We start from the raw sequence: 15,947 nt of genomic DNA, 5'->3' as shown, positions 1-15,947 counted from the left end.
ACATCGGATTGCCTGAGCCTCAGTTTCCCCATCCGTAGGATGAGTTAAGGACTTTCTCTTTAAATCGTACCGTCCCTAGGGATGACTGACTGGGTACCTTCGGAAAGGGAAAGCAGACAAAAAGTTAAACTGTCCCTAGCAAGTGGGCGGGGCCGGCAACTGACCAGGTGGGCGGGGCAGGCGATGGGGCGGGGCCTGCGGGGCGGGGCCGGGGCTGACAGCTGGGGCGGAGCGGAGGAGCCGGGCCCATCATGTGAATTTCCACATGTTACATTGGCCACCTCTGCTCCGGGAAAGTAGGTTAGCAGAGTCCTGGAGCCGAGCCGGGCCGGGTCGGGCCGAGCTCTGGGAGGGAAGAGGTGGGGGACGCCGGAGAGACAGTCCCGGAGACCGAAGCGAGCCCGAGAGCCAGCCGTGCGCCCCGGCCCAGCTCTCTGCCCAGCAGCGCGTCCCTAAGAGTCCATTCTCCAGAAGGGGCGGTAAGCGGGCAGCCGGCAGCATGAGAGGTAGGGAGGCCGGCCGGCGGGAGGGTCTGCAACGTGGGGGGCGGGAGGGGGCAGCCGAGCAGGAGAGGAGGCCCCAGCCCCGATGGCCCTGTCCTGTACTCTGAGGAGGGAGAGAAAGGAGGGCAGGAAGGGGAAGAAGAGAGAGAAAGGAGAAGAAAGAAAGGAAAGGAAAGAGAGAAGATAGAGAAAGAAGAAGGAAAAAGAGGCAGAAGGGGGAAAGGAGGTAGGAGAAATAAGGGGGAAAGAGGGAAAGAAAGAAAAGTGAGAATTGGGGTAGAGGAAAGAGGGAGAAGAGAGGGGAAGAAAGGTAAAAGAAAATCCAGGGAAGGGAGGGAAAGGTGAGGAAGGGATAGGTGGAAGAAATAGGTGAGAGGAGGGAGAGGGGAAGGAAGGGAAGAAGATGAAAAGTAGAGAAAGGAAAATCAGGGGAGGAGGAAAAGAAATAGAGAAAGGGAGAGGAAGTAGGAAAAGAAAAGGAAGAGGAGGAAAAAAGGAAAGGGGAAAGAAAGAAAGGAAAGGGAGAGAGAGAGAGAGAAAAGAAGCTAAGGAGATGGGGAGAAAGGAAAAAAAGATAAGAAATAGGAAATCCAGAGGGAGAGGAGGGAAAGAATGGGAGGGAAAAAGGAGGCAGGAAGAGAAGGGAAAGGGACAGGAGATGAGGAGAGGGTGGAAGAAAGATTGAAGCAGAGAGGAAGAGTAGAGAAGCAGAGTAGCCCACAGCCAGGGACAAGCACCCAGCCTTTGACAGTTTCTCTCTCTCTCTCTCTCTCTCTCTCTCTCTCTCTCTCTTTATATATATATATATATATATATATATATATATATATATATATATATATATATATATATATATATATATATATATATATATATATATATATATATATATATATCTGCCTCTGTCTCTGTGTCTGCTCTCTGTGTGTCTGTCTCTTTTTGTATGTCTCTGTCTCTGTGTGTGTCTCTGTCTCTGTCTCAGTCTCTATCTCTTTCTCTGTCTCTTCCTCTCTCTCTCTCTCTTTGCTTCTGTCTCTCTCCCCTACCCTCACCTTGGCCTGGGACCCTCTATATGTGCTGGGCCAGCCATAAGAAGAGCCAGCTCTCAGAAAAAAAATATTTTCCACTGCTCAAGTTGTTTGTTGCTAGGAGGGGTTTCCAGTTTCCTCACCCTCTGCGTGCCCAGGCGGGAAGTGCGGACGTGGGACCTGGGTCCCTCCCATTCAAGCTGTCTTCCCCCTCCCTTGCCCTCTGCTCCCTACCCCTCTAGTGCTCTCCCCAATTTCCCCAGCTCTTCTTTCCTCTATTACCCTTTATCAATTCATTAACTACCTGAGTCCTTATGTTCAGGCAATCTGACATTTCATACAGCCTCCTCTATCCCCAGCTTTTCCTTTCTAGCCTCCTTTCTTTACTATTTGTCACTTCTCTTCATCCCCTCCATCATTCTCCCTAGCCAGTCTTCTCTCTTCCTCTTCTTTTCTCCTATTCCTTCCCCTTCTTTCCTTTCTTCTCTATTCCTTCCTTTTCTCTTCCCTGCCCACCTTTTCTTTCTCAACCTTTCTTTCCCCCTTCCCTTTCATCCTCTCCCCATTTCTCCCTCATCACTTTTTTCCTCTCTCTGTCTCTCTGTCTCTCTCACTGTCTTTCTCTGTCTCTCTGTCTTTCTCTCTCTGTCTCACTGTCTCTCTCTGTCTCTGTCTCTGATTCTCTCTCTCTCTTACTGTCTCTCTGTTTTTCTCTCTCTCTCACTGTCTCTCTCTGTCTCTGTCTCTCTCCTTTCTCTCTCTTTTCCACCCCCTCTCTATCAGTCCATTCTTCCTCCTCATTTTATTTTCTATCCCCACTTCCTTTCTCACTTTCTCTTTTTCTCTCTCCCCCTCTCTTACTCCTCTTCTTCTCCCTTTGACAACATGTCTTTTTTCTCCCCCAACATCTCCTAGCACTAGGCCCGAGTCTCCCCTTTCACTGATTTCACTCTCCCTTGTACCATCGGTGTCTGTCTTTCTACCCGTTAGAATGTAAGCCCTTTGAGAGCAGAACCTTTGTCATAGCTCCCCATGTATCTCCAGCACAAAGGATGGATAAGGATGCTTTGAATTGGCTATTTATTAGAGGTAAACTTCTAGGCAGTGGGAAGCCTGACTTGCCCGGAACCCCCTGGACAGCGCTTTGTCCCCGACTGGCTTTGTGGCCTCCCACCAGTCACTTCTGTAAGACTCAGTTTCCTTTTCTGTGAGACACAGGGGCGAGCTGGACCAGACAATCTCCAGTGCAGGCTTCTTGGCCTTTGATAGCGTGGTGAAGTCTTAGGAATCTTCCTCAGAATAATGTTTTTATATTATAATGATAGAATTATAAGGGAGATCAAAGATGAGTGACAATAGCTGTGGAACCAGACCAGGCTCTCTCCTCTCTCCGCTCTCCCCAGCTCCCAGAGGGACTTTGAATTGTCAGTCTCCACTTAGGAGAAGTCTTTTGCCAATGACCTTTGAGCCTTACAAATAACATTTTTCCCCCCAAGTTCACGTCCACCTCAAAATCTAGTTCAGGCTAACAACTCCCACGCTCTTCTGTCCCCAGATCCTGGGATCCTGGGACCTGACATGTCCCCCTCATCGCCTCCTTCCCCCCTTCCAAGGTCTGCAGGGCTGGGCCCTAGTCCCCTCCCCCGGGGTCACTCAGACTGCACCCGGGATGTTGGTGCCTGCAGCCGGGCTCCTGGGCTCTCCAGGGGGCTTCCAGCTTGTCCCCCTGAGCCCCTGCAGAGTGAGAAAATGCTGCTGCCCCAGGAAAGGGAGGCAGCTGGGGGAAGGTGGTGTCTCGGGCACAGGCTGCCCACACTGCCCCTCCCACGCAGTCACGCCTCCTGCAAGTGTGTTCCCTCTGCAGAGCATGCCCCCGCAGGGCACACGCCTCACACACACATGTAAATGCACATGGACACACATGCACACTGTATACATGCACACTGCAGGCAGGAACGCACACATTACATACCTGGGCAAACACACGAGTGCAAAAACACACATTTGGTTACACACACACACAATACACCCACACCCACACTCACATACCCAGACACACATACTCACACACACTCACACTCACACCCCCAGACACACACTCACACTCACACAGACACACACACAGATACACACACTCACACACTTACACTTATACTCACACTCACAGACACACACACACTCACACACACACACTTACACTCACACACACTTACACACACACCCAGACACACACTCACACAGACACACACAATACACACACACTCACACACACTCACACACACACTTACACTCACACACACACAGACACACACACACTTACACACACTCACACACAGACACACACACTTACACACTCACACACACACACTTACACACACACCCAGACACACACTCACACAGACACACACAGATACACACACACTCACACACACTTACACTCACACACTTACACTCATAGACACACACTCACACACTTACACACACTCACACTTACACTCACACACAGACACACACACTCACACACTTACACACACTCACACACACACTTACACTCACACACACACCCAGACACACACTCACATTCACACAGACACACACACAGATACATACACACACTCACACACACTTACACTCACACACTTACACACACACACTTACACTCACACTCACACACATACAGACACACACACACAGACACACACTCACACACTTAAACACACACACTTACACTCACACACATACAGACACACACACTCACACATACTCACACACTTACACACACACACACACACACACACACACACACACACACACATACTCGCTGCCATCCGGCTCAGACTCTCCTCTCCCAGAAAGCACTGGGAGCCCCGACATCTGGCCCAGGGATCAGGGTAAGCGCCAAGAGCAGCCAGGCCCGGCCTGTGCTGCATCCAAAGCCTCTTGGGCGCTGGCTCCGTCCCTTGGCTGCTGTTTGTCTCCCTCCTCTTTCCCCCGGCCCCCCTCCTCATCAGCCCTTCTAGGTCCCACCTGCCTCCCCCCGGCCCTCTCCCCACTTCCCTCCAGCTCTAATCCCGCTGGCTTTACTGACCTCCTGCGGGCCTCCGGAAGAGCCTGGCAGCGAGGGGCTAAGCCGAAGCCTGGCCTAGTGACCTAGTTCTGGGGCTGAGGGAGAGGGCAGAGCAGGGCTCGGGGCAGGGGAGGGGGCCGGCTGGGATGGGGCGGCGATACCTTTCCCCAGAGCCTGGCGCCTGGCCAGGCAGACCGAGCTGCCGGCTGTCTGGGAAATGGGAGCTTAGGTGTATGAAGACACATCTGGCAGCACGGCTTTTTCTGATAATTGGGAGATTACTTTCGCCTTCCTGGGGGGCTCCAGGGCCGGCTCCCGCCTCCCAGAAGTGCTTCTCAAAGGCTCCGAGAACTTGTAAGCTCCTTGAGGACAAGGGTTGTGTTCTCAGGGCCTACATCGAGCCTGGGTTTTGAATGGATGACTGAGTGCCATGATCTTATTCATTCATTTAAGAAAAGTCAGCATTGACAGGATCTCCTCTCCCTCCTCTTCCTGAGAACCTGGGACTCCCAATATCACTATGTTGGGGTACGAGAAAGAAGAGAACATTTCCCACCTCCTCAGTTTCTCTCTTCTTTCTTTCGGTCAAGGAGCATTAATTTTTCTTGTGTGTCATTTGTGATTTGATGAAACCTAGGGATTCCTTCTCAGAATAACATTTTTTGGTGTGTGCGTGTGTGTGTGTTTCAAAATAATGTTTTTAAATGATTAAAACAAAATGGATTGCCAAGGAAAATAATTCTATTGAAATGCTTGTCAGAAAAAATGTGTGTATATATATATATATATTTAAAGTGAATGGACCCCAAGTAAGGAGCCCTAATTTAGGTGGACTTTAATTAAAATGAATAAGGGCAGCTATGTTTAACATGGAGAAAATCAATTTTTGTGGAAGTTAGTCTAGATGATCTCAATAATCCTCCTAGCGCTTACATGGTGTGTTCTAAGGATTTTTCAAGCTCTGACATTCCATGTTTTAAGAACATTCCCTGCCTTGACATAGTATGTTCTAAGGGCTCTCCCAGCCCTGACAAAACGGGTTCTAAGGGCCCTCCCAGCCCTGACCTCCTGGGTTCTGAGGGCCCTCCCAGCTCTGACATCCTGGGTTCTAGGGGCTCTCCCAGCTCTGACCTCCTGGGTTCTAAGGGCCCTCCCAGCTTTGACCTCCTGGGTTCTAAGGGCCCTCCCAGCTCTGACCTCCTGGGTTCTAAGGGCCCTCCCAGCTCTGACCTCCCGGGTTCTAAGGGCCCTCCCAGCTTTGACCTCCTGGGTTCTAAGGGCCCTCCCAGCTCTGACATCCTGGGTTCTAGGGGCTCTCCCAGCTCTGACCTCCTGGGTTCTAAGGGCCCTCTCAGCTCTGACATCCTGGGTTCTAAGGGCCCTCTCAGCTCTGACATCCTGGGTTCTAAGGGCCCTCCCAGCTCTGACATCCTGGGTTCTAAGGGCCCTCCCAGCTCTGACCTCCTGGGTTCTAAGGGCCCTTCCAGCCCTGACCTCCTGGGTTTCTAAGGGCCCTCCCAGCTCTGACATCCTGGGTTCTAAGGGCCCTCCCAGCTTTGACATCCTGGGTTCTAAGGGCCCTCCCAGCTCTGACCTCCTGGGTTTCTAAGGGCCCTCCCAGCTCTGACATCCTGGGTTCTAGGGGCTCTCCCAGCCCTGACCTCCTGGGTTCTAAGGGCCCTCCCAGCTCTGACATCCTGGGTTTCTAAGGGCCCTCCCAGCTCTGACATCCTGGGTTTCTAAGGGCTTTCCCAGCCCTGACCTCCTGGGTTCTAAGGGCCCTCCCAGCCCTGACCTCCTGGGTTCTAAGGGCCCTCCCAGCTCTGACCTCCTGGGTTCTAAGGGCCCTCTCAGCTCTGACCTCCTGGGTTCTAAGGGCCCTCCCAGTTCTGACCTCCTGGGTTCTAAGGGCCCTCCCAGCTTTGACCTCCTGGGTTCTAAGGGCCCTCCCAGCTCTGACATCCTGGGTTCTAAGGGCCCTCCCAGCTTTGACATCCTGGGTTCTAAGGGCCCTCCCAGCCCTGACATCCTGGGTTCTAAGGGCCCTCCCAGCTTTGACCTCCTGGGTTCTAAGGGCCCTCTCAGCTCTGACATCCTGGGTTCTAAGGGCCCTCCCAGTTCTGACCTCCTGGGCTCTAAGGACCTTTTTAGTTCTGACATCTGTGTTCTAAGGCCCCTTTCAGACATTCATTTGGTTCACAAACATTTATTAAGCACTTACTGCATGACAATCACTGCTTAATCCTGCTTCTTCCCTCCCTCCACCTAAAGGACAATAATCATATGCAGTAACTGACTTGTTTGTAGTACTTTAAGGAAAATGCTTTCCTTAAGATACTTTGTGTCAATATTAATATCTCCATTTTACAGATAAAGAAATTGAGCTATCGAGGAGGAAAATAACCTAGCTTCAATCTTTTGCTTCCCTATCCCCCACTCTTATGATGTAACATTGTCTCTCTCACCTTTCTCCATCAGTTCTGGATTTCCCCAGGCCCCTACTGCTTCTTACCTTGAGGGGTCCTGAGCTGTCCATCTCCACCAATATTCTTTCATTTTTCTTCCTTCTCAAGCTTTAAAAAAATTTTTAATAAAAAGGTTTTTTTAATTAATAAAAATCCATTTTCTTTCCCTCCAACCCCTCTCACCCCATTGGAAAAGAAAAAAAAAGATAAACAAGTTTCTTGTAATAAATTTTCATAATCAAGCAAAACAAATTCCCTCATTGACCATGTTCAAAAATATCTATACGTCATCTTCTACTCTGGATCCATCATTTCTCTCTCAGAGATGGGTGACATGCTTGTTTCATCATCAGTTTTTGGAATCATAGATAGAGTTTGCATTGATCATAGTTGTTAGAGCTTTCAAAATTGTCTTCATGATATTATTATGATTGCATAAATTCTCCTGATTCTACTTACTTCACTGTTTCTTTTTATAACGTTATATGGCTTCTTCATTCATTTTAGGTTTAAAATCCATCTTATAGTTGAATTTTTTTTCCCATTCTGCTTCTTTCCCTTTTCATCCGTTCAGACAAAGTATTTGGGATATTTTTGAAACCATCTTTTCCCTCATTTCTTCCAGAACAATGATATTCCACCATATCCATATGCCATAATGTGTTCAGCCATTTCCTAATTGATCTCCCCACTCCACCCTGCTTAATTTCCCACAGAGTCATGCAATGTGCATTTATTAGACACTACAAGATGTCCATGTTTGTTGTATTAAAAAGACAAAAAAAGATACGGTCCCTGTCTGTGAGGAGGTCTGTTGAGGATTTATCCGAGGAAACCCTCTATTGTTTTAGGGATACAGAAGAGGGTGTGTAATTACTGATGAAGATGAGCAAAAGCCTCAGGTAGGAAGGAGGTAGTCCTTAAGCCCAGTCTTGAGGAAAGCTAGAGAATCTAAGAGGTGAAAGTGAGAAGAAAAGGTGTTCCCCAAGAAGGAAATCTATGGCCATCAATGTCTGTCCAAGAGCTGATCAGGGTTTTGAAGACCTTTTGATTAACAGCACCTGTTCATTCACCTAAAAGCACATAGATACATGGCTGCCTATATGCATGTGGCTGCCTGTTCAGCCATTGGGCACAGAGCTCACCTACACAGGTGTCATAGAAGTGCGCTCACCTGGATAGTTAATGCTCAGGTTTGTGGGTCACATATACAGTTTATAAAACTCTGCCATCTGTTCAGGTGGCACTGTGGATAAAGTGCTGGGCCTAGAGTCAGGGAGCTATCTTTCTGAATCCAAATCCAGCCTCAGACATTCACTAACTATGGCCCTTTTCAGATTCCCTATCAGGCTCCCATCCCCAAAATTAACTTTTAGAGCCTTTGTGTGCTCATATGTGCACATGTTTTTTACACTACTGGAATATAAGTTTTTTGAAGTCCCCACAGAAGCTCAGAGAGGATCTTGGGGTGTAGAGCTAGAAGGAAAAAGAAAATTTAAAGTTTAGTCCCTTTATTTTTAAAATAAGAAAACTGAGACCCTAAAAAGGGAATCTCACAGGTTTTACACAGAAAAGGAAGGATTTGAATCCAGATCTTCTGATTATAATTCTAGGACTCTTTCTGTTCCTTGGAAACATGAGAAGGTAGAGTATTCCAAGATTCCTCGCCCAGACTCTCTGAGTCTCTCTATCCATTCTTCTTCAGCCTGGGGGTTCCCCCTCCCTCTCACCCAAGGACTCTGCCCTCCTGACGTCAGCAGGAGTCAGCCTCTGGTGCAGGGCCAGGTACACCCCTCCCAGGCCCTCACTCTGTCAGGGCCCACAGGGAACTGGGGACCCCACCCAGGAGAGGGAGGAACGGCTTCCAGACCACATGGGGAGACGGAAGTCACTCTGACCTGGGAAGCAGGAGTGCTGATCTGGCTCCCAGCACGACCCCTCACTTGCTGTGTTTTCTTGGACTACTCTACAGGCCAGCCTCCTCCTCTATGGACTAGTTTCCTCATGTATAAAATAAATGAATGGGCTGGATGACCTCTGTGGGCGTGGCCACTTCTGATTATCTGAGTCTGTTTAAGGTCCCTTTCCTCAGGTCTAACGTTTACTGTAAAATTTATTCAATGAACACTGGAAAGCCCTTGATTATGAAGCACTGGAGGAGATAGAATTTAGCTGAAACAAAGGTCCTTGTTCTTTGGGAGTTTAGAGGCTGGGAGGGGGATGAGACACAAATCTATTTCATTATAATACATTATTGCATGGTGAGTGCATCAAAGAAATAAAGGTGAGGTTGGATGAGAAAAGGTGGGAAGGTGATAATAACAGTGAGAACCTCGCTCCGGGATGAGGACCAAATGAAATCATACCAAAGCCACTGAATTCATGTGAGATGTCACAGATTACTAGCAGCCTAAGGAAGGCTTCCTGAAGGAGGAATTAAGGCCCTTCCAAGCCTAGATCACAATTTGCTGTGATCCCAGCGTTTTCCTCCTCCCCCAACTCCTTACATAGCTCTAGGAGACTCTGAGAGAACTTTTACCTTTGTAGGGCAGGACTTCTTAAAGTATTTTTCCACTCGACACCTCTTTTCATCTGAGAAGTTTTTATGTGTCTTGACCCCTACATTCAGTTAGGAGACTCCATATAGGGTTCGAACCAAAGTTTAAGAAGCTGGGAAATGTAATGGATAAAGCCAGGGAGCCCTGGTCTAGAATCAGGAAGTTCAAATCCCACCTTAGATACTTGCTAACTGATATCTTGAGCAAATCATTCAATCTCTCTAAGCCTCAGTCTTCTCAACTGAAAGCTGGTTAACAGCACCTGTTCATTCACCCAAAAGCACATGGAGTACTATGTGCCCCGTGAGGTCACTGCCCATGGATGAGTCTCTGATTCTATGATTCTGCTGCTTCTTGGTTTTGTGCTTTGTGTGTGTGTGAGTGTCACTGCCAATAGAGGGTCTGGCACGCACTAGGTATTTACTAAGTGACTGTTGATTTGAATTAGATTGAACCATATCGATCATCTGTCCAGTCCAATTTTGGGATTTCAATGATGTTTCTCCTTTCCCTCTCACCTGGCTCTCCAAACTCCCAAGATTTCTCCCAAAAGATACTCCCAAAGATACTTTGCAATTGTATAAGCTATATCTATATTTATATATTATAATAGCTTTTTATTTTTTAAAATACATAGAAAGTGACACAGCTAGTTGGTAAAGTGGTTAGAGTACCAGCGCTGAAATCAGGAGGACCCGAGTTCAAATCTGACTTCAGACACTTAACACTTCCTGGCTGTGGACCCTGGGCAAGTCACTTAACCCCAACTGCCTCAGGGGAAAAAATGCGTGCGAAGAAAGTTTTCAACAATCATTCTTGTAAAACCTTGTGTTCCAAATTTTTCCTCCCTTCCCCCATCCTCTCCCTTAGACAGCAAGTAATACAATATAGGTTAAATGTGTGCAATTCTTAGGATGAGCCAGCTTTGGGATGTCACCTTTAAACCTGGAAAAAACTTTGTTGTGAGGATCCTTCCTTTCAGACCCTGAGACTGGAAACCGACATCTTTCTAGTTTTGTGTTTGTGGGGTGGAGTAATTGCTATCCAGCTTTCATTCCCATTTTACAGATGGGGAACCTGAGTCTGAGCAAAGCGACAATAAGTCATAAAATCTCTTGAGTCAGAATGGCTGACAGAGCCATTCATGAGCATGACAGAGGGTAGAATGACAGCTAAGGTTACTTTGTATGAGAGTCCGGGCAACAGCTCGTAGGCTTGGCTTGGCCAGGGTCACCCAGCAGGTGTGTCCGGGGCTGGATCTGACCTTCCACACGCCCACTCCTTAGGCACAAGCCTGCTCTGTAAACTAAGGGGATAAGGGGCGGACTCTGTGACCCCAGATGCAGAGATGGCCCTGTGGAAAAAGCCTCGGGAGTGATCATAGGAAATCAGCGCCCAGAGAAATTAAGTGAGCTGGCCAGCTCAGCCCGGCATCCCAGGGCCCTCGAGATCTCTCCAGGACAATTTCAATCAACAAATATTTATCAGCCACACTGTGTAGTGAGGAAAAATTAGTTCTTGCCCTAGAAGCAGTTACACTTCCCCCAGGTTGGGGATAGCGTAGGAAATACTGAGCTCAATCCCCGGGTATCTACCTCTGCTGTTTTAGGGGTGGTTAAAAAAGGGGGGCTACTGGTCTCCTCCAACCCCAGATGTGGCTGCCTGAGTCTTGGGAAAGACGGGGTTAATCTCCCACAGTGCCTGTTACACAAGCAGTGTCCCTGGCAGAAGTGTGTCAGTGGGACAGTGAGTGGGTAAGTGACTGGGTAGGACAGCTGGGCCAAAGGACGCCCTCCCCCAGCTTGGAGGCCCAATCAGGATATGGCCCGCCCCCTCCCCCTCCCCTCCTTCTCAGAATGATGTCACAGATAGGTTTAACAGCTGCCCTTTATGTAACTGTAGTTATATAATCGCAGGCAAGCTGGAGTTATAAGGTTCTGTCTGTCAGTCAATGAAGGGGGAAGGAAGAAAAGGAGGAGGGAGGAGAGAAGAGAGTCATAGAAACAGAACATTAGAGCTGGGAGGGCCCTAGACCCCAAAATGTCAGAACTGGGGGTCCTTTAGAACCCAGGATATCAGAGCTGGGAGGGCCCTTAGAACCCGGGATGTCAGGGCTGGGAGAGCCCTTAGAACCCAGGAAGTCAGGGCTGGGAGGGGTCTTAGAACCCAGGAAGTCAGGGCTGGGAGGGCCCTTAGAACCCAGGAGGTCAGAGCTGGGAGGGCCCTTAGAACCCAGGATGTCAAAACTGGGAAGGCCCTTAGAACCCAGGAAGTCAGAGCTGGGAGGGCCCTTAGAACCCAGGATGTCAAAACTGGGAAGGCCCTTAGAACCCAGGAAGTCAGAGCTGGGAAGGCCCTTAGAACCCAGGAAGTCAGAGCTGGGAGGGCCCTTAGAACATGGATTATCAGAGCTGGGAGGGCCCTTAGAACCCAGGAGATCAGAGCTGGGAGAGCCCTTAGAACCCAGGAAGTCAGAGCTGGGAGAGCCCTTAGAACCCAGGATGTCAGAGCTGGGAGGGGTCTTAGAACCCAGGAAGTCAGGGCTGGGAGGGGTCTTAGAACCCAGGAAGTCAGGGCTGGGAGGGATCTTAGAACATAGAATGACGGGGTCCTAGGACACAGAATGTCCAGTTGGGAGGAACCTCCTGATATTTCCCTACTAACTACATACTGCTGTCTTGGTACCCAATTGACATAGGCTATTTCTAGATGTTGCTTAGAACTCTGAGAGAAAGAAAGCTGAGATTTCCTCCCTTCTTTCAGAACTTGGGGTCCATGGGGTACAGGGACAGGTCAGAATGGTGTCGGGGCGGCATCTCCTGGTCACTGAGAGAATTACAGCCACATCTGGGGATTCTGGGCCCAGGGGAGCAATATAGGCCCCAAGACATAAGAGGAATTTCCGGGAAACCGTCTACAAAGGGGACCCTGCCTCCTCTCGGAGCACGCTCTCTCCCAGACTTAGTTACAGCTTGAGACTAAGGGCCCAAAGCCCACCTTTGGGGAGCACCTTGAGAGGCAGGTGCACAGGGAGTTATGTCAGCCTCATTTTCAGACAAAAAAGCTGAGGGCAAGAGAAGCCGGTGCTCCCCCCCTGCTCTGTAGCCAGTCATTGGAAGAAGGTGAAGCAGAACCTGTTTGTCCCACACAGAACCTACCCACCCAGCTCTCTCTGGCAACCCATGTAGGACCTAGCCCCCTGAAAGTGTGGAAAACCGCCTGCCCACAGGGGTGAGGGCTGGGGGAGCCCCCCTTCTTCCTGCGCCACACTTTCTGCTACATGTATGGCCATGTCCCCCTGCAGCTCAGATTGAAGTGATCCCCTGTAAGATCTGCGGGGACAAGTCTTCGGGGATCCATTATGGTGTCATCACCTGTGAAGGCTGTAAGGTAAGAGGGGTGGGGGCTGGAGAGAGGGAGGGACATGATGAAGAAGACAGGACCCCAAAGTCCAAGTCCCAGGAAGAATTCAAAGAAATGTGGGAAGATAGACACACACACGGCATATATGTTTTATATGTACACACACATGTATGATATTATGATATTCTCATGTGTATTGTATAGATAGATAGGTAAAACTATAAAAACACACATTCAGAGTAAAGTAGAACCCTTTTTTGTACCAAGTAATTTATTTTCAACTCCTTGGGACAAAAACACACTAAAACGATTTATTTCTCTATTTTTCTTACCATGATGTTCCCTTTGCCTCATGAGGATTCTGGGCCATCATTGTGAAAATTCTGACTTCCATTCTGCTGTGACAGGTCTGTGGCCACTTCATAGTTTCCTGTCTCCCCCTTCAATATCCAGCTTAAGGGAGAAAGAACCAGGGGCATGACACCAAGGGACCGTTCCTGGCTAAGGTGGGAGGCCTAGAGGCCTGGTCCCGACCCCTCCCCAATTTCCTCACCCCTTCCTCTGGGCCGCAGGGCTTCTTCCGGCGGAGCCAACAGAACAACGCCAGCTACTCCTGTTCCCGCCAACGAAACTGCCCCATCGACCGCACCAGCCGGAATCGCTGCCAGCACTGCCGCCTGCAGAAGTGCCTCGCCCTGGGCATGTCGCGAGATGGTGAGTGAGTCGTGGAGTCCATCAGGACTAGGGCACCCTTAGCCCCCGGATATCGGGGTGGGGAGGGCCCTAAGATCAGAGAACTTCAGGGTGAGGGGGATTCTTGGAACTCAGAAGGTCAAAGCTGACATGGGCCTTAAGGAGATAAAAAAAATAAAACAGAATTCCAGAAACAGAATCATAATAATGATACTAAGAGCAATTCTTCTTGTATTTCAGGGATTTGTTATTTTTCTTGGTAAGGATATTTCTCCCATCACTGCAAATTTTAATCCCTCTGACTTTTTTTTCTCTCAATAATATTTTATTTTACCAAGTGCACTTAAAGATAATTTTCGGCATTCCTTTTTGTAAAACTTTGTGTTCCAAATTTTTCTCTCTCCCCCCCTTATCTTCCTCCTCTCCAAGAAAGCAAGAAATCTGATAGAGATTAAATATATGCTATCTTTTAAAATATATTTCCATATTTGTCATGTTGTGCATGAGTTAGTAGTTCTTAATTTAAAAAAATATTTTTTGCTGCTCTTTTTTAAAACACCATTGTAAATGAATGAATCAACAAGCATTTAATAAGGATCTATCACATACAGTCACTGTGTTGATGATTACTAGGATACAGACAATATTAAAATAGCCCTTACCAGTAAAAATTTAGTTGGGGAATGACTTACAAGAATGACTACTCAGTGCTTCTCTCCCATCCCTCAAATAGGACCCTTTCTTGTGACAAATCAATGTAGCCAAGCAAAACAAATCAGTATGGTGACTAAGTCTGAAATTTTATGCTTCATTTGACACCTATATAGTTCACCACCTTTCTACTGAGAGATGCTTCAGGTCCTTGGAATGATCACTTTTGGTCATAGTTTTGTTTTATTTTTTTTTCTAAAGCTTTTTATTTTCAAAACATATGCAAGGATAGTTTTTCAACACTGACTCTTACAAAACCTTGTGTTCCAAATCTTCCCCTCCTTTCCTCCACCCCTTCCCTTAGATGGCAAGTAATCCAAAATATGTTAAACATGTTAAAGTATATATATTTATACAATATACAAGTATATTTATACAATTTATACAAGTATAAAGTATATATATTTATACAATAATCTTACTGCACAAGAAAAATCAGATCAAAAAGGAAAACAAATGAGAAAAAAAACAAAATGCAAGCAAACAACAAAAAGAGTGAAAATGCTCTGTTGTGATCCACACTCAGTTCCCACAGTCTTCTCTCTGGGTGTAGATGGCTCTCTTCAATTGATCGGAGTTCTAAAGTCTTTTTGTGCTGTTTTTCCCTGGTTTTACTTTACTCTGGGAGCATTTTTATATTTACATATGTATATTTACATATTTATATACATATCCTTTATATACATATGTATACTCACATATGTATGTGTTTATATCCATATCTCCCCAAATTTCTTTGAATTCTTCCTATTTATCATTTCTTACAATATAATAATATTCTGTTGTTTAATGTAACATGATTTGTTTGAAAGCTTCCCCAATCAATGAACACTCTCTTTCCTTCTAGCTCTTGACTATGACCAAAAGAAAGGTGTTGTTATAAATATTTTTGTATTTTTAAGACCTTTCTCTCTGTGATTGAGATTTTTAAGATCTATATCCCAAGTAGTGGAATTCACACTCTAACCGATTTTCTAATTATGATTCCAAGTTGTTTTCTAAAACGAGAGCAATACCTATCTCCACCAATAGTACATCCATATGCCTGTCTTCCCATAGCCTGTCCACCATATACTATTTATGTTTTTCTCTGTCTTTTCTGCAAGACGTAAGGTGTGAGGTGAAACCTCCGAGTTGCATTTCTCTTAATAGTAAGATTGTAGCATTCTTTCATCTGACTGTTGTTCTTTAAAGTTTTTATTGATTCCCTTTTTTCTTACATAGCCTTCATTTTCAAATATATTGCTACACTTCCCCTATTCCTAAAATTTCCTTAGAGTTTTTCTAATTCTAAATTCCAAATCCCATAGTTTTTTGTTTTTAAAGATGAGGGTGGAATAATTCAGCAAAACTAACCAATATATCAAGAATGGTTGTATGAATTCAATATTTTTTTTCTGTGCTTCATTAAACTTACTTTGGAATCAAAAATGTTCCACCTGGAAGGGATCTTAGCATCCCTTTCAATCCCATTTTATTTATTTATTTTCTTGTTTTTTTTTTTTTATTTTTTATTATAGCTTTTTATTTACAAGTTACATGCATGGGTAATTTTACAG

General features: G+C 46.8%; 1 protein-coding gene across 2 annotated transcripts in view; it reads left to right on the top strand.

The window, feature by feature from the left end:
* The first annotated feature begins 254 nt into the window (after window positions 1–254).
* Window positions 255–15,947, top strand: part of LOC127545161 (nuclear receptor ROR-beta-like) — a 35,503-nt gene continuing 19,810 nt past the window's right edge. For both annotated transcript variants that reach the window (XM_051972257.1, XM_051972258.1), the window contains exons 1-3: window positions 255–506; window positions 12,926–13,011; window positions 13,557–13,698. In XM_051972257.1, coding sequence (XP_051828217.1) covers window positions 266–506; window positions 12,926–13,011; window positions 13,557–13,698 — 469 coding nt within the window. In that variant the 5' untranslated portion in view covers window positions 255–265. The remainder of the gene's footprint in view (window positions 507–12,925; window positions 13,012–13,556; window positions 13,699–15,947) is intronic.

This window comes from Antechinus flavipes, chromosome 1 (genome assembly GCF_016432865.1).
Source record: "Antechinus flavipes isolate AdamAnt ecotype Samford, QLD, Australia chromosome 1, AdamAnt_v2, whole genome shotgun sequence".
In the NCBI taxonomy this organism is placed as follows: domain Eukaryota; kingdom Metazoa; phylum Chordata; class Mammalia; order Dasyuromorphia; family Dasyuridae; genus Antechinus; species Antechinus flavipes.
This window is presented reverse-complemented; position numbering and strand designations above follow the sequence as displayed.